Raw genomic sequence first — 22600 nt, 5'->3', positions numbered from 1 at the left:
CTCCATTTCATCTGGTTTCCATTCATTTCCATGATTTTTGCAGGATAGAATAGTGTGCTCTTATCAGTCTCTACATATAAACAGGAAGGATTTCATTCACTGAAAGCAAACAGAGATCTTGAAATGGTTATTAATTGACACACAAAGTTACCTGCCAAATTACATTCCTTAGAGTGTTGCAGGCAAGATAAAAATGTAGCAGGGGCTCTGAACCGCTCGCCGGGCTCACATGAGCGTATGTGTAAGACGCTGTGCGGGCCGGCGGTGAGCAGGCTATTGCGTAGGGCAGTGCGTATCACAGCGTATCACAGCGTATCTCACACCCGCAGTCTGACTTATTTATTTAGTGTAATTTCCTGCTCTGTCTTATAATGTAGTTGTGTATAAATGCACGCATACACAATGTAATTGTATTGTTTATTACGCACCCATAGAGAACAATAGTATTGCACATAATATGTGGTAAAATACAACATGCTGCATTCTTTTTTTTATGCAAGTATATGCAATAAAAAAGCACTAGTGTGAGGGGCTCAATGAAAATCAATGTACATTTATTGACTCCATTCAATGCACTGGCGTAACTATAGGGGATGCGGTTGCACCCGGGCCCACGCACTGTAGGGTCCCATAAGGCCTCTCTTCTCCATATAGAGAGCCCAGTACTATGAATAAAGCATTATAGTTGGGAGCCCAGAAGCTTCATGTTGCGCCTCTGATTCACTGCGTATTACGTGCACATACATCGCGCATGTAATATGTGGTGAACTGACGCTTCTGTGAGCCCGGCCCTATGGTGAATGTGAGATGAAACAATATAGCGCAGGACTCTTGCGTGAGTTTTACTAATGTGTCCATGAGTAGTATATTTATCTATCTGTAACACTTCCGCCGGGGCTTCATTTAGATGTTCTCCCACTTTAAATTAAGTTACAGCAGCTGTGTCTGTGTGATCTGTGGAGTAAAAAGATACAAAGTCTGTTACTGTTTACAGATATCATCTGGTTGTTACTACTGGATACAAAACTAACATTAACCTCCGCACTGCAGGCAGCAGCTCATGCAGCTTTATGTATACTACCCTATCTACCGTATATAAGATGGCTGGGCCATTGTACAGAGGACCCCTTGTGCCCCCCTACTTCCTCATGAATTGTAAGCTCTTGGGAGCAGGGCTCTCACTCCTATTGTACAAATTATTTCTTCATTTACTGCTATATGTAATGTCTGATTTTGTCTGCTCATGTTCCCTTTGAGTTGTAGAGAGGTGCAGAATATATTGGTGCTTTATCCAACTTATAAATATTAAAACATGGCTCTTATATTAAATGCAGGTCTGTGTGACACAGAAGGGTATGTACTGGGCACAGGAGATGGCATGGGTGAGGCGGGGATACCGGGAGAGGCACCAAATGGGCACATGTTGGCTAATAGAATGCTAGTTGCCCAGTTGCCTATGTTAGGTAATATGCATAAGCATTCATCTTTTAGCAATGCGGTGTACAACATGTGTTATCCAAACTGTATGTTCTATTATAGCCTAATCGTATGTCTCTTCAGTGTCTTAGGCCTCATATCCACGGAATCTGCGTGTTGCACCCCCAAGGATGATCCGCAGTTCAAGCCGCCCATAGGGAACCATGGGTGTCCACACTTGAATTTTGATATGCGGATTTGTTTTCTGGATTCCGAATGCAGAAAACTTCATTTTAGCGCAGTTCCCACATGGACAGCTTCCATTGAACTCAACAGAGGCCGTCCGATCCGTGGCCTGTCCGCAATTGATATTGCAGATGGGCTGCAGATTTTGTGGGAAAGCAGGAGTTAAATAAATAAATAAGTACAGGAGATGTGCGCTAGATGGCACTTCCGCACACATCTGCAGTACAGACCCGAACAGGTACGCAGGATGGTCAGCCGCGGGCAGGGTTGGATTCTGACCCACCCATGGACATAAGCCCTTAAGCTGCTTTTATGTCTGCGGAGGGGGTTCTGTTTTCTTGCTCCATTCGGGGAGAACGGGGGTCTGTCTTATGGCAGAACCGAACAGCGCAAAATGAACCCCATTGACTATAGTGGGATCCGTTCGGTTCCCGCTGAGCTGCCCAGAATTTTACCATGGAGTGCTGTTTCTTCTGCTATTTTGTGCTGGATCTGCGACAGAACCTCCAAACAGATGTCCAGCCTTAGTGACACGCAGAAATAGCACACTATGAGACTGCTGTCATCTCTAGGGCAGTCTTCATCAATGCTTTAGAGGTAGACCCTGATGTAAGGTCCCAGGAATGACATTTGTCATGAGTTGCACATGTTTATGTGGCATGAGAATTTGCTGCTGTCTTATGCCAATTCGGCAATCAATGTTATAGAAAATAATTGTACCCTTTTTCTCAACTCTGCTCATTACTCGTGTGTAGCCCTCTGACTAAGACCACAGCATTGAAGTTGACTTAAAGTTCAGTGGAGAAATCTGGTGCTGAACATTTCTGCTGGAAGCCCCACCTCATGATCAGCTGTTATAAGTCAGGGATACACGGGGTCCTTCTGATGGCACCCACATAATCAGCTGTTATCAGGAGGACCCCAGTACTTTGTAGTCCATTACCTATGCAACTTCATTAGAATCTGCATTACACAATGTCCCACTGGCGTAACTATAGAGGATGCAGGGGATGCGGTTGCACCCGGGCCCAGGAGCCTTAGGGGGCCCATAAGGCCTCTAACCTCCATATAGGGAGTCCAGTACTATGAATAAAGCATTATAGTCCAGGGCCCTGTTACAGGTTTTGCATTGGGGCCTGGGAGCTTCAAGTTACGCCTCTGAAATGTCCAATTGAAATAAATTGGCCATCCACTGATTTTGATGGACTCGCTATGTCCTACAAAGCGAGAGTAGTACCTTTTCTTTATACTCTAGATCAGTGTTCCCCAACTCCAGTCCTCAGGGCACTCCAACAGGTCATGTTTCCAGGATTTCCTCAGTGTTGCACAGGTGATGTAATTATTGTTGGTGCCTCAGACATTGCCGCAGGTGTTCTTACTATAGGATATCCTGAAAACATGACCTGTTGGGGTCCATGAGGACTGGAGTTGGGGACCCCTGTCCTAGATGGAAGACTTTAGGGGAACCTAATCTGTAGAACTTCAAAATGCCTTAGTGGAGTAATTTATAAAGTATTGTGTGAACTAGACAATCTGAACCATTTATTCTATACATTCTTAGGGGGGTCAAAGCTGTTGGACTCAAACTAAACATTGAAGGCATACCCAAACCATATGCACCTTTCAGCAGTTACTAGACATATTCTTTGCTGGCTATCTTGGTGAAAGCTATAGACTCGGATGGTAAAAGTCTAGTTTGTCTTGATATATTTTTCCAGGACATGAGATGTCTGCCAAGTCACATAAACATTATATAGTTGACAGATCTCTGTATCTAAAGTAGTCAGACAGACCGATTTAACTTATTCAAGGGACCTACAGACAACTTCCCAAATTACTCCTCTGGGTAAAGTTTTAGACATTGGGAATATTATTCATCTTTACACACCTTCTGCCATGTCTCTGATTTCTGCAGCGAATGGCCATCACACTCCTCCGGGCGCCAAACCCCTTAATGTTCTGACTCTGTGATCATTGTATCTCTGGGTTTCTCATATACCGTATGCACGCTGCTCCATTGAAATGAATATGGAAAAGATCAGCAAGAAAGATCATCAGAAAATATATAGACTCATCACACATTAGTGTGCCCGATCACCAAGCTCTGTAAATGTGGATCACCCAACAAACAAGCAAATATTTGTTTGCAGGCTAACTTTTTTTGTTTAACCCTTTCCCATCTAATTTGTATCCTCGTTTTCCTAGGGGTTACTCTTTTTTTGCCATTATACAACGGCGCTATCTGCTGGCTAAAGCCAGTACTGCATGAGGTGACACGTTAGCAGAGCGGCTGGCAATATACAGTAAGAAAACCCCGACGGGCGTCTTCCAACATTGGAGCTGTACAGCCTTAAATCATAATGTCTTTGGACGTCAGACAATGGATTGGAAAGGGTTAACCCTTTAATGAACAGGGTGTTTTGGTCCTAAAGAAACAGACACTTTTTATTGATTTTTTTTGTTTCTCCAGATGCCAGAATTATTTTTGCTGCATTTTTTTCCAGTGACGTATAGGGCTTCTTGTTTGATATATTTTTTCACTGACTTTTTTTTTTGCCGTTGTTTTAGTTTTATTAGGGGTAAAAAGGTAAAATCTTTTTCTTTTTTTATCTATAGTTATTATTTTAGCATAAATCTACTAATTTTAAAAATAAAGCACAGGACCATGGGTTCCTCATTTTCATTTTGGACGTTTTGATAAATTATTTGTCTAGTCATGGATTACAGGGCTCATATGGTGATGGTTTTGGTTGGCGTCGCGGTGGGTCATTTTCTTTTTTATACGTTTATTTTTATTTTATTCTGTAATTTTTTTAAACTTATCTTTGTAAATGTTTTTTTACAACATCTATGTCCCCCATGACAACATCTATGTCCCCCATGACAACATCTGTCCCCCATGACCTCTTGAGGTTCGTTCACATTGCGTTTTTTGTTTTTTTTTTGTTCAGATTTTTCCACTGTTGCTGAGGCATCCATAGAACCCCAAATACAAGGGGAAAACATACCCCTGTAGTAACAGTAGTAACTAACAGAGCTAGTCTGGGTCTGCTAGGACGCTGCAGCTCTGCCCTGGCAGGGGTTACTGGGCATTCACGTGATCGTGATCTTTACTACATAGTGCTCATTGAGCGCTATGTAGCCTGTAAAGGCTACAGACGAGGACCTGACCTGCTCCTGCTTCAGTGTAGGCGCTTTAATCCCATGCCGTATATTTACTATCGGCTGGGATTAAAGCCTAGAGCCAAGCACAATAAATTTACTGTGCTTGGTCCTTAAGGGTTTAAGCTGCAAGAAAAAATTATCAGTATTGGCAGAACATCTTGCCATGTGAACGGGGGTGCTAACAGCAATTATGGTACTGTATTGAAGATGAACAATTGTATTAATGATCATTTGTCTCCAATACAGCTGCCATTGACCTGCATAAAGGCCATGCAAATCAGCGCCGGTATTGTTGATTGGTGCTGTTGTCAGCCCATGTAAAAGGGCCTAGCTTCCTTGTACTTCACTCGTTTGACAGATATCGCTGTTACTCTGGGTCTCCTGTCTACATACATGTGATGTTGACATGTGTATAACATATCCACATTTGCCTCCTCTCGCTGTTTCTCATATGATGGTCTTGTCAGTGCTGTATATATGTGCATCGCCAGACTAGACTGAAGAACAAGTAATTAACCAATACAATTCCATTAGGTGAAGTAACTGTAAGCCCCATGTGCCAGGCCCAACGCTTAATCAACCTGCTCTCGGGTAATTAGCAGTTTCCAGCCATATTTATGTAGATGAAGCGCACCACATACTGTAGAATAGCATGGGACTACTTGTAACTCTTCAGTTCTGCGTTCTTAGTGGCACTCCTTATGTACCTTGTTGTCTCAGACAACAAGCTAAATGCATTCCAATCAAGTGGATTATTGCATTTTGCAAAAAAAGGTTCTTTCCACATTGCCAAGAGCTTTAATGTCTGGCCTGAAACTACTTAATAGGTTTCTAGAGAAATGTGACTCCTTTCACTTTGCTAGTGTTCCAAAAAATGTGCAATAAAGCAAAAGCCGTCTGATCAGACATACTGCTGTATATTGCGAAGGGCTCTGGGCTGTAGAAATACTGTCATTATTATAATAGTACAATATATGACACATTGGTATATATGCTAGACTGCTGCGTACTGTTTTTCATCCAATAGGTGTAATCCAACCATTAAAGGGGATGTCTGCTTACTGGACAATCCCTTTACAATAGGAAACCTTTTGTGAAAATGATAAACAGAAAAATACTTACCCCTCTGCGAACAGCAGCATCCAGCGCTGCAGCCCACTGCGGTCCCGGGGTTTGTTGTGACAGATGATGTCACAGGAAATTACGTCACTTTCGCAGCCAATGATAGGCTGCAGCGTCGCATTGTTAAACTCCTGGCATCATGGCGCTCAGAATGTGAGTGTGGATGGCAGGAAAACGGGCGGTGCAGTGGTCATCTGACTTCCTGCGACATCGTCTGTCACAGAAATCTCCAGGAACGTTGCGGGCTGCAGAGCTGGATACCAGTGTCCAAGGAGGGGTAAGTATATGTCTGTTTGCTATTTTACCCCAGGGGGCCATTATTGAAAAGGGGTTGTCCATTAACCAGACAATTCCTGTAACATGCATATGTCTGCAAGGTGTCACGACTTGATTGCCACAACAGGGCCGTAGTATACCGGACACAGTGTGGAAATGGACTGAGTGAGTCCAAGCCACATTATGACACTTTTGTGGTTGTACATTTGTTACCCCATTGGGCTCCCCTGTCGTTGATAAAGAGTAGAGATGAGCGAGCATACTCGCTAAGGACAATTACTCGAGTGAGCATTGTCCTTAGCGAGTACCTGCCCGCTCGGAAGAAAAGGTTCGGGTGCCGGCGGGGGAGAACAGGGGGGAACGGAGGGGAGATCTCCCTCTCCCTCTCCCCCCCCCCCCCCCCTCTCACTCCCGCAACTCACCGCCCCCCCCCCCCCCCGTGCCGACACCCGAACCTTTTCTTCCGAGCGGGCAGGTACTCGCTAAGGATAATGCTCGCTCAAGCAATGGTCCTTAGCGAGTATGCTCGCTCATCTCTGATAAAGAGTCATTGGGAGACGGATGTTGAAATTCCCCTGGGTAGTTTGTGTTTTCCTTGGCTGGCCAATCTATTTGAGAGGGGGTTTATATTTTTCATCCTCTGCTCTTAGAAGTTGCTGATTATTCATCTCTTGAGGTCGGTCTAGTCCTTTTTCCCCTAAGTGCTGCCATCCGGATCAAGCTAAATAGCTGGTGTATTGATATCTTGGTGTTGCTCCTGCTATTGCTCCTGCTGCCAGTTGTTATCAGCTGACTATTGACATTTTCTGCCTCTACCTATGGTCAGTACAGGTGGCCTAGGTTTGGGACGTTGGATCGCTCACCCCACTTTAGGCAGGGGCATTTTCCCCCCTTCCTTTGTTAGGGCTAGATTCTCCATCTTTTCTCATTTATGTTTGTTGGTGGTCTCAGGGTTTTGCATGGGACTTTCTGGAGTTTTGGTCCGATGTGAACACTATCTTGCTGGGTGTGGTGCATTAATGCTCAGCATGGACATAGCACAAGACAAGGAGGCCTTGCTGGCCACCTCCTGCATCAAAAAGGTATAATTACTGCCTGATCTGTTGAATCTAAACATCACTTTAGCTGGTATGGCAATGTAAAGCCATCTGGAAGGCCTCACAAAGCAGCACGTGATGCCACGTTCTAAAGTAATTATCACTAAAATCTTCCAGCCTGGAAGGGTATTGCTGCAACTCTGGGACTCCAGCGAACCACAGTGAACGCCATTATTTACAAATGGAGAAAACTTGGACAGTGGTGAACCTTCCCAGGGGTGTCTGGCTTGCCAAAAAGAACACAAAGGCTCACCTTGCAGAGAAACAAGATGAACTCCCAAGACATTTGAGATAATGTTCTGTTGGACTCATGAGTCAAAGGTGGAACATTTTGGATGACATGGATCCCATTACATCTGACATAAAACTCACACCGCATTCCACAATAAGAACCTCATATCGACAGTCAAATGTGGCCAGCATCAGCTGAATACATAGTAACTGACATTGTGCCGCCAGAAATATCCCAGAAGTCTTTGAAGGTAATCTTGGGCTTTTTTTTTTTTGAGAGACAAGTCCTTTTGGGTAATAGTTGTTTGTGCCTTACAACTTTTCCGCGGGTGCTATTTTTGCCCAAAGTCTTTCCTAGTGTGGAATCATATACATGAACCTTAACTGAGACATGTAGCCTTCAGTTTTTTAGGTGTTTATCTGGGTTTTTTTGTGACCATCTGGAAGAGTCGTCTATGTGCCTTCTAGGTGAGATTTTGGTAGGCTGGCCATTCCTGGGAAGGCTCACTACTGTCCAAGTTTTCTCCATTTGTGCATAGTGGCTTTCAATGTAGTTCACTAGAGCCTTAACCCTTTAGTGTCGGCCCCATTGCCTTTTTACATCCTAGCTAAGTGGGATTTAATCCTAGAGGACATAAAAACATACATCCTCTTTGGATTAATGCCCTCTTAGCTGAGTACGTGACAGCTCCATGCTGTCAGTGCCCGCAGGTAGCCGAAAGCTCCATGCTGTCGGTGCCTGCAGGTAGCCGACAGCATGGAGCTGTCATCCTGGGTAGCAGGCAGTCCCCCCCAGTAATAAAGTGGAAAAAAAGTTAGATTCAGCTGCCCTGATGGATCAGATCCATCAGGGCAGCTGAAATTACTTAACCCGCCTTCCCCAAAGTGTGCCGCGGCGAAGGAATCCTCATGCGCATTTGCAGAAGGTCGGGAGCTCCGGTAAATTTAAAATCTCCCGGCTCCTGAAGGTAGCCGGGAACCAAGAGATGTCCCCGGGGCCCGCTCCCCGGACCCGTGATCGTCGCTATCCAATGGATGGTGTCAATCACAAAAAAGTTTTCAAAAAGTTGAAAAAAGTTAACTTCACCTCCCCTCATTGATCAGATCCATGAAGGGTGGTGAAAATACTCACCCTGGGTCCTCCACGATGTCTCGGTCTTCCGGGACCTGAAGTCCCCTTCTGCGCATGCGCGTCCGATGTCAATCATCGGGCGCAAGCACAGGAGGGCTCAGGCCCCGGGAAATTTAAAATCCCTTTGCTCCTGGCTGCCATGTTTAGCCAGGAGCAGAGAGATGTCACTGGGGACATGATCCAATGGATAACAGTGATCATTTAAAGTGTAAAAAAAGGTGTAAAAAGTAAAAAAAAAAGTTTGAAATAGTAAAAAAAAAAAGTTTAAAAAGGTTGCGTTTCATCTCCCCTTACGGATCATATCCGTGAGGGAGGATGATGATATTACGTACCTAAGGCCCCCGGATTTATCCATGGACCTTACCCCAACTTCTGCACACACGCCCGTCGCCAAAATGCAGACACATGTGCAAAAGCCGAGTATTGCCAGGGTAATTTAAAATTTCCCTGGTCTTAGCTACAAAACTTAGCCGAGAGCCTGGGGATTTCATGGGGGGCCACGGTGAGCGGTTCCTGGTCACATGTTCGCCGTTATCCAATGGATAATGGCAATCACGTAAAAGTAAAAAAAAAGTTGAAGTTTCATCTCCCCTCACCGATGCGATTGGTGTGAGGAGATGAAAAATTTTTTTTCATCCGTATTTTAACCCTGACGGGTTCCTCCTCCGTGGACCTTCCCGACATTCTGCTCATGCGACCGCTAGCAAAATGCTGGACACGTGCAGGAGATGGGGAGCCCAGGAAACCTAAAGTCTCGTTGGTTGCCGAGAGCCTGGAGCAGTGAGCGGTCACATGATAAAAAGATAGTGATCTACCTTTGGCCGGTCTCACATGACCGGATAGGAATTACGGATTCCGCATGCATCTGATCTGCGGTAATACATGGATTACTCAAATGTATTGGATCACACAATTCCGCTGACATTAGCGGGTTGGAATTGCGTAATCCACTCACAGAAAACAGAGCGCAGCAGGTTCTAGTTTACCGCGGATATCCGCAGCATAGAGCCTATTATGCTCCATGGTCGTGGATATACCCGCAGCCCATACGCACCTACATTGTGTACGGGCTGCGGGTACCTGCATCATCGCTAAGCGACGGCGTGGAAAATACAAACAAAAAAAAGGTGTACTACACATGACCGCCTGCGTGAGTAGGCAGTTATGTGCAGTACATTACGTGTCCATATGCAGCGTCACAGCCGGGCTCACAGCTGGGATCCGCGGCGGGCCTCCGCAAGCAGATTCCACTTACAGCCGTGTGAACCTGGCGTTATTCAGATCGCTACTTTTAGTCCGTAATTTACAAGAAGCCCCGGGAACGCTCGCCTTCTTGCAGTTCCAGGAGCAGCTTGTTGAGTGCCTTCTGTGTGAGACCACCGCACCTCTGCAAGCTTACGGAGACTCAGAGCACCACTTTTTTTAGGCTGGGTTCACACTGGGCTGATTCCAGGCGGAAATCTCGCGGTTTGGCCGCAGTGAAGAACCACGAGATTTCTGCCTGGAATCCGCTGCTTCAAAACCTGTGGCACTTAGCACTTTGAAGCGGCCTGGCCGCTCACTTCTCAGCTGCGGCCTGCGCTCCCATAGAGGAGAATGCGCCCGCAGCGGAAGAAAAAAAAAAAAGAACATGCTGTAGCCGGAGAATTGGCAGCGCCGGCTTTGCTGCGGCAGGTTTGAGAAATCTCGTCCACATGGCTGGCTAAGCTCTGGAGTACTGTCCGCAGTGTGAATCCAGCCTTACACCACATCTCTGCCACTGAGGTCAAGAAGTACCCCACAAAAAGCATGAGAGGAGGGGGGATACCCGGTTTTATTGCCCGATGTACCCATCCCAACTAGGCCCCGTGTCTTCAAAAGAAAAAACCACACAGTTTACATTATTACTTTTATCTAAGATTTAGATAACGCCAAAAAGGACGCGGAGTGTGTGGGGGGGAGTATTTTAAGGGAGTCCACTTTTTTTCCGCACAAGTCAGCAATGGGGCCTGGAATTTATTCAGTTGTGCCCTGCAATCCAACGGGTGTTCCCTGCGTTATAGGCTAAGCCACGTATCCTGTAAGTAGATTAGGGCCACAATGGGTATGTTTCTGAACACGGGACAAATGGGGGTATCTATTTTGGGATGAAAGTCTTCATTCCTATGTACACTGTACAAAAAAGACTGTTTTTAAATTGACACAATTGCCAAAAAAATGAAAACGTTATTTTTTTCTTCTGCTTTGCTTAGATTCATTAAAATACTGTAGGATCAAAATATGCAGTACACCCCTACATGAATTCGTTAAGGGGCCTAGTTTTAAAAATAGGGTCATTTGTGGGGGTTCTTTATCGTTTTGGCCGCTCAATGGCTTTATAATTGGGCAATGGGGCCTGGAATTAATTCAGTTGTACGCTGAAATCCAACGGGTGTTCTCTCCATTATAGGCCTAGCCATGTGTCCTGTAAGTCTATTAGGGCCACAATGGGTATGTTTCTGAATACGGCCCAAACAGGAGGATCCATTTTGGGGTGAAAGTCTTCATTCATATGTGTGCTGTACAAAAAGTGGGGTCATTTGTGGGGGTTTCATTTTGGGCCCCTTCGTGCATCCAAACATACGATTAGGGCCACGGGAGAAACGGGGTATCCATTTTGGGGTGCCAGTCTTCATTCATGTGTGTGCTGTACAAAAAAAGCTGTTTTTAAAATGACAGAATTGCCAAAAAAACGAAAATCACAATTTTTTACTTCTGCTTTGGTTGAATTCATTCAAAAACTGTGTGGTCAATGGTTTTGGCCACTCGAGCTCTACAAGTGTGCTATGGGACCTAAAACGCCTTCAAGCAAAATTTCTGTTCTGAAAGACACTGACTACTCCTTTTAATTTTGGGCCCTGTTGTGGATGCGGACATAATATTAGGGCCACAATGGATATATTTTTGAACACAGGACAAACAGGGGTATCAATTTTGGGGTGTCAATCTCCTTTTTTATGTGCACTATAGAAAAAAATGTCTTTAAAATTGAAATATTTGTAAAAATATGCAATTTTATTTTTTCTCCTCTAAATTGCATTAATTCCTGAAAAAAAAACTATGGGGTCAAAATATTCATGACACCCCTCAGTGATTACATTAAGGGGTGTAGTTTTTAAAATGGGGTCATTTTTGGGGGTATCTATCATTCTGACACCTATGAGCCTTTGCAAACTTGGCTTGGTGTAGGAAAACAGTGTTCCTCAAAATCCTGAAAAGTAATGTTAAATTTGTACGTCTCCTAAATGGTTAAAAAAAACGAAAGTTTTTCAAATGTGCATCCAGAATAAAGTAAACAGATGGAAATATATATCTTAGCAAAAATGTGTATAGTATGTTTGGACATATTTGAGATATTACAGTTGAAAATGTGAAAAAATGACTTTTTTTGAAATTTTCCCAATATTGGCACTTTTAATAAATATACACGGGTTCTATTGGTCTATTTTTACCATCTAAATGAAGTACAACATGTGGCGAAAAAACTATCTCAGAATCACTTGGATATGCAAAACCTTTATGGAGTTATACTATGTTAAGTGACACATCAGATTTCCAAAATTTGGCTTGGTCACTAAGGGGTTAATGTTTGTAACTCTTTCCAGACTGGTAGATTTCAATGACTTTGTTTTGCATCTGTATTTGAATCTCTTCATGTGCAGCTTTTTGAGACCTTTGGCCTGCTTCACACCGCCACTCAGCTTTTACTTAAGTGATCTTAAGATTTAAGTGGTCTGACAGTAATAATGGAGTGCCTGTATTGATTGTCCTATATATACATATTTATACTGTCCCTGCGAAACAGTTAAGCTGCCTGCACACGGTTTAATTGTCAGCTTTACCTAATGTCTTCCAGGCAATGCTAAGTTCTCATTCTTTTTTTAAAATATTTTTCCTCTCATAGTAATACAGAAGGAAGCTGACAGCACGCTTGTCCTTGCATAGAATCAGCAGACCTGGAACCATTCAGAGATGGACTTGCTTGTGTGCTTCAGATCATTCTGCTGCTATATAGTCCAAATGTGCATGAGGTTTGCATCGCAGATTTTCTCTTTCAAGATACAGAACAGAATTTGGTCTATTCCCAAGCAAATCCACCTCTGAATGGCTCAAAAGAAACAAAGTTAAGGTTTTGTTGTGCTTGAGTCAAAGTCCTGACTTGAATCCCATTGAGATGCTGTGGAAGACCTTAAATGGGCAGTTCATGCTTGAAAACCCTCCAATGTAGCCCCATAGTAGAGGGGGCCAAAATTCCTCAACAGCCATGTAAAGGACTCAACACAAGTTCTTGCAAATGTTTGCTTGCAGTGGTTACTGCCAAAGGTGGTGCAACCAGTTATTATGTTTAGAGAGTAATTACTTTTTCACAAGGGTGATATAGGTTTATCTTCACTAAATGGCTCATATTAAAGTTGTGTTTTGTGATTACTCCTCTTTATTTTATATTAAAATTAGTTGGATGATCTAAACATTTAAATGCGACAAATTAGGAAGAACAGAAGAAATCGGCTGAGGGGCAAATACTTTTTCACAGCGCTGTATATATATTGTGTGGGTTCTTCTCAGTAGAAAAGATCTAATATATGACACTACTACTCTACTACTGCCCATCTTCTGTTTGCTGCTCATGTAAATGTAGTTACGCTGCTGTTTCCTTTAGTTCACTTTAGGGTATGTTCACACATAGAAACCGTGGCAGAAATACGCGGCTTATCCATGTTTTTCTGCGTGTATTTTGCTGTGAATTTGCATGCAGATTTAGCTCTGTCAATGGGCGAAACACACTTGTGGAATTTCCAACCCATTTTCACGTGAAAAAGGGGACATGTCCCTTCTTTATGTGGATCCACATGAAAACACATCAGAAATCCTACATGCAGATTTTGCCCATTGATGGAGTTAAATCTTTATGCAGATCCACAGCAGAATAACCACAGATTTCTGCCACGGTGTTAGAGGAGGAATCCACGCAGAAAATTCCACATCGGATTCCAGCTTGCGAATGTACCCTTACTGCCAACATTCTAGAAGGAGGGGATAGGATAGGGGGGGGGCGCCTCTATGGATTTTACTGCAATGGAGACATTGGCTCCCCCTCTTGGCGCACAGAGGAAAAGCACTGAGCTGCTTCTCAAGGGAATGCTGTTAAAATGAAGAAGTTTTTTTCAGCTTTGGTCAAAAAAACCCTTTCAGCTTTATTAGAAGATATTTTAAAAGTTGGGGTGCACATCCTAGTTTAAAACAACTTTCCTATGGGTTTCAAGCTATAACTAGCTTTAGGGGTTTGTTTAGACCTACCGACTTATCGGATGACGTCGTCATTCGCTCGTGCATCCAGTTTATACAGGCAGGTACATCGTTGGCTCGTTCATGCATGAAATCATTCAGTCTATCACATTCCCTGTATAAGTGAATGAGGACTCAATGATCGGTATTTAAACTGAACGATTAGGGAACAATCATTTTTACGCCTGCGTAAAATGAACGATGAACAAAAAGCTGTTTATCGTCCGTCATTTGATCGTTGGCTTAGTTTACACTGATCGATTATTGTTATTTTCAGTCATTTTTTTGAAGGATAATCGTTCCGTGTTAAAGGGCCTTTACTCACAGCATAAACTGTTGGGAATGAGCCAAGTGTTTAAATACAGAAGACACAATGGCAAATCAAGCACTGGATCGCATTCCACAAGAGGTTTTCTGAATTCATGACATGATTATACAAAAAACAAAGAATTAGAAAAAAATAGTAGAAATACATAAAATCTTTAAGATTAAGACTCAAAGGTGTTCAAGTATATAATTCCATAATCCAAAAACATTTTCTAAGCAGAAGTTCCTATTGACAATGCCACCAGGAACGGCGATTCATCTTCTCAATTGCTTGGCTCATTTCTAACACTATGAGTAACAGTTAATTATAACTGGAAACCCGAAGGAAAATTAGTTGGGGTCTTTTTTTTGTTGTTGTTTTTTTTTTAACCTGGACCTCAACCCGAAATTTTTAAATATGTTTTAATAAACCTGGAAGCTTTTTTTTTTTTTTTTTTTTTTTTTTTTGCCCGAGCCCGTGACACGTCTTTGTTTCATAAGAGACACAATCCTTGATTCAGTGTTTGAGTTCCTAGGAGCCAATAACTTTTTGTTGTAATATACTGCTTATTTAACTGCTTTTAAGTACATTATGCCGTTCATCAGTCCTAAACACACAATGTCTGATGCCTTTACACTTACAGCAAATCCAAAAAGTTATGTTCTTGTGTCAAAATAATAGCATTTGTCTTTCTACAGGTGGCCCACGCAGGTTGCCTCTTCTACAGGACTCTGCCGGTATGATAACAGGATTGACTGCTGCTGGGGATGGGCAAGACAGTCGTGGGGACAGTGTCAGCGTGAGTATTAACATTGCTGGGGCTTTTGCAATTTAGAAGGGGCTTCTACAGATCTAATCATAGCTTCCATACATCATAACAGGGCTTACTACTGGGGGCTTATGCACGTGCAGTCTTAATAGGGTGACTAAATGCTTGGTGAATCTAGCCATCCTATCTAACAGAAACCTCTGAGGAAGCACAGAGTTTAAGAAATTAGCAAGACATTTCTCATTGCTGAATCTTCATGTTTGTAAGTTTGTGTAAGGACTTTTGGAATAACATGGCCTAGTACTTGTGAGGGGGCCAGGCTCATAAGGTACTGGTGCATCTTGTCTCCACCACAAATATGGGCAGAGACCTTTAGAGTGACAAGTAGCGCCTTGTTAACGCCCCCTCAGCTCCCGCATCCCTCTGTGACATGGCCCTGGCAGTTCACACATGTCCCCGGCCGACTTCTATCTGCGCTTGCTTTCCCCTGGCGCCACGCTCCTACTGCTCCTCTACTCCCATTCCCCCTGCATCCGCTGCAGCCGGGCACGATGTCACTTTCCTCCCCTCTCTGGTGCTACACTCACACCTTTGCTCCGCTACCGTCCCGTCCACCCCCTCCCCACTGCGGCCGTTGCAGGTGGGTCATCACTGTCACTCTCCTCACCAAAAATGCACCAGTACCGGCTTATAGAACCACTAAACTTAAGATACATGTTTTCTCACTAGTAACATTCATGTTCTAGGAGTGATGTTTTGTTTTTTTTTTCCCTTTTATATTCAGTTCTACAGAGTAACACATACAGATGCAACACATTTTTTAACTGGATTATTTTTCTTTAATTTAAGCCTTATTGAATTTTTTACACTGTTTTTTAGTCCCTGAAGGGGACTTGGAGATGTGATTGTTCGATTGCTAGAATAATACACTGCATTACTTATGTAGTGCATAAGCATATGACAACAGCCTATTAGACTCTGCAGGAGGTAGGACTTAATAGGCTGAGTAATATGGTGGACTTGGAGGCCTTCGTCAGGCTTCCAGCTGCCATGGGAACCCATTGGTACTTTGCAATCACATTGCGGGGTGCCAATAGATGACAAGACAAGCCCTGTCATTTGCTTACTTGCTGCAGATCTTATTGATTGTGGCATGTAAAGAGTTAAACTGCCAGGATCTGAGATTTCTCCGCTACTGGCTGTCAGTAGTCAGCTAAGCCACCGCCTTAAATAGATGGATGTGCAGCATTAAAGGTCCATTTGTACTTTTACACAGAAGCGATGGACATTCTGGGAATGGAGGTGGAGCGGGTCGGAGAGCGTTTCGGCTCGTCCGCCTCCATTTACAGTAAACAAGCAGTCACTAAAACATTGAGCAACTCCTGATTACATGGGCCGACCTTCGTTTGGTTTTTAGGTCAGCTACAAACCAAGTGACTCCTCCAAATGTGCCCAAGGCTCTTATTACATCTGTGCTGTGCCCTGACAGCGGCTGCTTCTACACGGGACGACTATTGCCTGAATTAGCAGTTTTCAGCGATTTAATTCAGATGGTAATCACCCCATGTAAAGATACCTTAAGAGTCAAGATAAAGTAAAATGCATCTGTGTGTGTTATTAGATAACCATATATATAAGGCAGCATGTGTCTTATGGTAAGTGGCACTTTACCATCTCTGTTGCCAAAGGGTGTGCTGTATACTTCCGAATTGCCTACTGCCTAGACAAAATCCATTAACTTTTTTAGAACTGTGCCACATGACTGCAGATAGTACCCAGCATATGACAATATAGAACCTGCGTGCTACACACTGGGTACCTTTGCGCTTGCCAACTGTATATAGTATTGCTAAAGAGTATCTCGTGTCATGTGACAGGAAACCAACATTGATACCACTTAGAAAGCAGGGTTTGTATATGGGGTATTTCTGCACATTGTATGTCCTATTGTCAAATTTGTCTCATTTTGATATAAAACATTGGATTTTCACAATTCCATGATCTGCTCATATTTCATAGCAGTTTGTGCATAAATAGTTGGCAATGAAATCTTGACTTTTTTTGCTAAAGAAATACAAATGTTGAAATGCTTTGGCATGATTTGTATGCAAGTATCCTCCTGTAAGCTGTTTCAGTGGTAGATACATGTAATAACATCACACAGACTGAGAATCTGACTAGAAAACGAATACATAACCCCAAGTAGATCTGAGCTGGTCAAAGCGGAGAGGACCTTCTGTGAAAAAAAGCCCAGGAGTTTCAGACAGAAAGAAATAACTAAGGTAACATCAGCCCACTTATATATGCTAGGGGGCTAGCTACATAATGAATGAAGAAAAAAAGGATAGGTCATTAATATCAGGTCAGTGGGGAGCGGACTACAGACACCCATGCTGATCAGCTTATTGAAGGGGTCACAGTGCTCAGGTGAATCTTGTGATCTTTTCTCAGTTCTGTGATCTCACGTTCATCGGCCACATGGCCTACATGAAGCTTAGTCCCACTCAAGTAAATAAACAGAGCTGCAATACCAGACACTACCACCATAAAATGTTCAGCACTGTGCCTGGTATTCAGTAAAGATGTGGCAGTGCTCATGCAAACACTACGGCATCTTTAAACAGCTAATTGGCGGAGATGCCAGGAGTTGCACCCACACCGATCTGAAATATGAATTAGGGAAAGCACCATAGCCATGAAGAAAAAGATGTAACAATCATAAGGGATTCTACTCACCGGGTGCCAGGCGGAGCAACAAAAAGTATTTGTGTTCCGCCTGCATCGGGAATCCAAGTTCGCCTTTTCAAGGTTTCTTTATCCAAGGGTCTTCTGTCTTATCCAGAACAGCTTATACAAATATAATTTATCATCCAACCCGTTCTGGAGAGCAGCAGCTTAAAGGATACCCCAACGTAATGCAGATGGGGAAAAAAAAGAAAATACTAACAGAAAAAGTCTTCGCAGCTGCGCTACACCATTTTACCCACACCGATCTGAGATTAATGACTGAGACCAAGTTCAGCTGGCCATATATTCCGGCTGTGTGCTGTCCTTGTATATCACAGAGAGCATATGGACCCGTTATTTCCTATGAGGCTATACACACGAGTGCTTGTCCTAATCACCTGCAGATTGGGCAGCATACAGACAGGCATCCCTGTACTGTGGAATGTGAGTTGCACATAAAATTATTGGGCACAACTCACCTTTGACCATCTGAACTCTGCCTTCTCCTGAGGATACACAGTTTGACTTGACACCGCACTAAAAAAATTTCTTAAATTTTATACAACTTTTCAATAGCTTCGTGTTAGGTCGCCTGCACACAGGTGGATTGGATTCCGCATGCGGAATCCTTCCCTGGCAGCAGTGGCATCCGCGCATACCTGCTCTCTTCATCTGTACTGTTAATGGTCCACACAGCTCGCCTTTGGAAATGCGTAGTACAGATTTTTTTTAAAGACTCCCACTTTTCCCGCACCACTGCCTAGCGATGATGTGGAATCCGCAACCTTTCCACTATGTCAATTGCAAAAGGGCCGTAGATCGGATGGCTTCCATTCAGTGCAATGGAAGCCGCTCGCATGGAATCCACGCAAAAATGGAGCATACTGCAATTCTTCCTCCACAAGCAGAAACCGCAATTGGTTTCCGCTCATGTGCAGAAAGAATCACTTTCCCATAGCATCCTATGGACGGTATTTGCTGCAATTCCCAGACGCAGACACCCGCGGCAGATTCCGCAATGCAAATCCGCCCATGTCCAGGCAGCTTTAAGAGAAGATAACTTTTCGCAACAAGTTACATAGTAACAAAAGGGCTAATTGGCTTCTGCCTCGTTATTGTTTTTTTTTTTTTTTGCCTTCCTCTGGATCAACAAGGGGGGTGCAAATAGGCTGAACTAGATGGATGTTGTTTCCCTTCAGCCTAACCTACTATGTAATTTTTTGCATCACGTTATCACAGTTAAGTTAAACTTTGCTACCTCTGTAGGTCATCGGTATTGTAGTCCGAAAGTAACTTCTCTATGCATCTCTAAGCACTATAGTAGAAGCTGGCGAGAAAGCTCCTAATGCTTTATCACCCCAGCCAACTAACCATCTGATTGTATGGCACAGTAAGAGCCATATAGAGTACTTGGATTCAGGATAACCACTGATTCAGGGAGAATGTTCTAAGAAAGTAATGGATATAGTGCAGTGTATTTGGACAATTCCGGTTTTCGCATTGCTTTTCAGGTTGTCTGCAGTGACTGTTAAGCATTGTATTAGCCATCAATTTATAAATGTACAACCTCCTAAATTACATTTAACACTAAATATTAGGCTTTTTACCAGGTTCAGTCGTCTTCTCCCATCCTGCATGATTTCTTTGCCTTAGCAGCATGTAGAAAAGTACATTGAGCGCTATTTCATATCCAGCACAGTTGTTGCCATTTTTGCCCCCTGGACTATTACCTTTTTGGGTTGTATCTCTAATTGCTCACAGCAACATGTTAACAAAATAAGCAAGCCTTCTAGACATCAACGTAAAACAGCTGTCATGGTGGCATCGTAACGGCTGGATTAAGTCTGCTACAAATAGAGATGTGTATGGCATTCACCCTATAAAATGTACTTTTACAGAGAAGATGGCCTTTAAATACAGTCCTATTACTATATCTGCCCATTGGTAATAAAAAGGGAAATTGGAATACGGAGAGAAGCAGAATGACACTGCATCTTATTACCTGGCCCGAATAAATGCAGCCTGGAGCATATATGACATACTGATACAGAACTGTATAGCACTAATTAAAACACTTGGAGTAATGTGACCCACATATTGCAGTCATTTGAGGACTCTTCTTCTACTATAAAGCCACTGCAGATGACAATATGTGTCCTATTTATGCCCACTTACTTTCAGGATGAGATCAGCTCTCTTTTATCGGTGGTGTGAAAACCTGCCCAGCGGGGGACATGACATTTGAAGAAGGGTTCTATAAAAAGTAATGTACATCCAATCAAAATAAATTACGCTACCAACTTCGAATTAGATGCAAATAAAACTGGATACACTTTATGTAGCTCATCAGAGTTTCAAGAGCGTATACAGGATAGGGCGTGTAGTGGAGTAGCAACCTTTCGGACTATAATCCTTCTTCAGGCTTCATTAAACATAGTTACTTAAACCCAACCAGCAGTTGATTAGGGGAGTCCAAGTGATTCAGAACTATCAGGGAAGGTGTGTTGGATATGGAGTAGCAGAAAAGACTTTTCCTACTCCATGCCCAACACGCCTTCCCTGATGGTTCATTGTGGCATATGAGTCACCCGGTCTTCCACTAATCATCTGCTGGCTGGGCTTAGAGGGATTGTCCTGGGTGTTATAGCAACTTTTCAAAAATAGATCCAAGTCTGTTAAAACGATAATACTAGTGGTGGTTACCCATCCTCTGACCCGATGATCCAGCTCTGCAGCTCCATGGTCTTGCCGGTCTTGGTTGGCTATCACCTAACCACTGTAGGCAAGCTGTGGCCACAGTAGTCCATGTGGTGGTCTCCAGGCATATCTGCTCAGATGCTTTGAGTGGATGTGCCAGGAGAATGGCATCGGTGCATTTACGCTAACCTGGAGAAGGATAGTAGTCTGAAAAGTTGCTACTCCCATACATGTCACATTTGTATATGAACTACCGTATTTTCCGGACTATAAGGCGCACATAAAATGCTGAGAATTTCTCAGAAATAGAAAGTGCGCCTTATAATCCGGTGCGCCTTATATATGAACCCGACAGTAAAGAAAGGGGTTCATACAGGATCCTTTACCTCTATCGTGGGCGGCATACCACAGCACACACCATGCTCCTCCCCCCCCCCGTGCGCCTATGAATTTATTCTTCACTTGGGTTTTTACAGTATCCATAAATGGATTGAGCATTACGGCCACCGTAGTCAGGAGCCACACTGAGTGATACTTACAGCTCTGTGCGCAGGATCCTTGCAATATATCTGTGCTTTAGCGTTAACTATACCCACTACCCCAAAAAATGCCTCCTGTTAAGAGACATGCTTATGATGCAGGTTTCAAGCTTAAAGCTATAAGTTATGCAGTAGAGCATGGAAATAGGGCAGCTGCAAGAGAATGCAACATTAATGAATCCATGGTGCGTAAGTGGAGAAAACAAGAAGATGCCCTCCGCCAAGTAAAGAAGACCAAAATGAGTTTCCGAGGAAACAAAGCAAGGTGGCCACAGTTGGAGGACAAAATAGAACAGTGGGTTATGGAACAGAGAAACGCAGGTAGAAGCGTCTCCACTGTCTCTATTCGACTCAAAGCCACTGCTTTAGTACGTGACATGGAGATCAAGGACTTTCGAGGAGGTCCTTCATGGTGCTTTCGTTTCATGAAAAGGCGTCATCTCTCCATTCGCACCAGAACTACTGTGTGCCAGCAATTACCAAAGGATTATGAAGAGAAGCTGGCCATTTTTCGCACCTACTGCATAACCAAGATAAATGAAAAAAATGTCCAGCCAGAACACATTATTAACATGGATGAGGTTCCCCTCACTTTCGATATCCCCGTAAACCGTACTGTTGAGAAAACAGGGACCAGTACGATATCTATACGTACCACAGGAAATGAGAAGTCATCTTTCACTGTAGTTCTCGCTTGTCAGGCTAATGGCCAGAAACTACCACCCATGGTAATTTTCAAGAGGAAGACTTTGCCTAAAGAAAATTTTCCTGCTGGTGTCATCATTAAGGCTAACCCAAAGGGCTGGATGGATGAGGAGAAGATGAGTGAGTGGCTGAGGGAGGTCTACGTCAAGAGACCGGGTGGCTTTTTTCACAAATTCCCATCCCTATTGGTCTGTGACTCGATGCGCGCCCACGTGACCGATACTGTCAAAGCCCAAGTGAAGAAAACTAATTCGGAGCTTGCTGTCATCCCTGGTGGATTAACCAAAGAGCTCCAGCCGCTAGATATCAGCATCAACAGGTCATTTAAAGTTAAATTGCGAGCTGCATGGGAGCATTGGATGACAGAAGGTGACCACACATTCACCAACACAAGGAGGCAACGCCGTGCGAGTTATGCCACTATGTGCCAGTGGATCGTGGATGCCTGGAAGAATGTATCAGTCTCCAGTGTCATCCGAGCTTTCAGGAAGGCTGGAATCACCACTGAAGAGCCTAGCAGCAGCAACGAGACCGACTCGGATAATGAAGAGGAGGACCCCATGCTTGATGCCGAAATCGCCCAACTGTTCAACTCCGACACTGAAGATGACGGATTTGATGGATTTCTGGTGGAGGAATGAACTGAAAAAGTACGGTAAACGTTTTGATTTGCAATTACAGCTGAACCAGTTGCAAGTTATTGTTAAAAAGTGTAATAAATTTTGACTTGCAGTCTGAGAAATGGTTTATTTAACGGTAATGTGCTGCGCCTTATAATCCAGTGCGCCTTATATATGAAACAAGATTGCTTATAAGGCGCTCATAGAAAGTGCGCCTTATAATCCGGTGCGCCTTATAATCCGGAAA

The 22600-nt window shown here is 43.5% G+C and overlaps 1 protein-coding gene and 1 long non-coding RNA gene across 6 annotated transcripts in view; one reads left to right on the top strand and one right to left on the bottom strand.

Annotated features, from left to right (window-relative positions):
• The window catches only part of NPNT (nephronectin), a 101538-nt gene that overhangs the window by 10936 nt on the left and 68002 nt on the right, over nt 1-22600 (top strand). For all 5 annotated transcript variants that reach the window (XM_066573902.1, XM_066573904.1, XM_066573901.1 and 2 more), the window contains exon 2: nt 14995-15095. In XM_066573902.1, the coding sequence (XP_066429999.1) occupies nt 14995-15095 (101 nt within the window). The remainder of the gene's footprint in view (nt 1-14994; nt 15096-22600) is intronic.
• LOC136573614 (uncharacterized) lies at nt 466-5989 on the bottom strand. The gene is made up of 3 exons (XR_010785894.1): nt 5950-5989; nt 3551-3671; nt 466-954 (listed from the first exon to the last, which is right to left on the bottom strand). It is a non-coding gene; the product is annotated as an uncharacterized lncRNA (long non-coding RNA).

Source organism: Eleutherodactylus coqui, chromosome 7 (genome assembly GCF_035609145.1).
Source record: "Eleutherodactylus coqui strain aEleCoq1 chromosome 7, aEleCoq1.hap1, whole genome shotgun sequence".
In the NCBI taxonomy this organism is placed as follows: Eukaryota; Metazoa; Chordata; class Amphibia; order Anura; family Eleutherodactylidae; genus Eleutherodactylus; species Eleutherodactylus coqui.
This window is presented reverse-complemented; position numbering and strand designations above follow the sequence as displayed.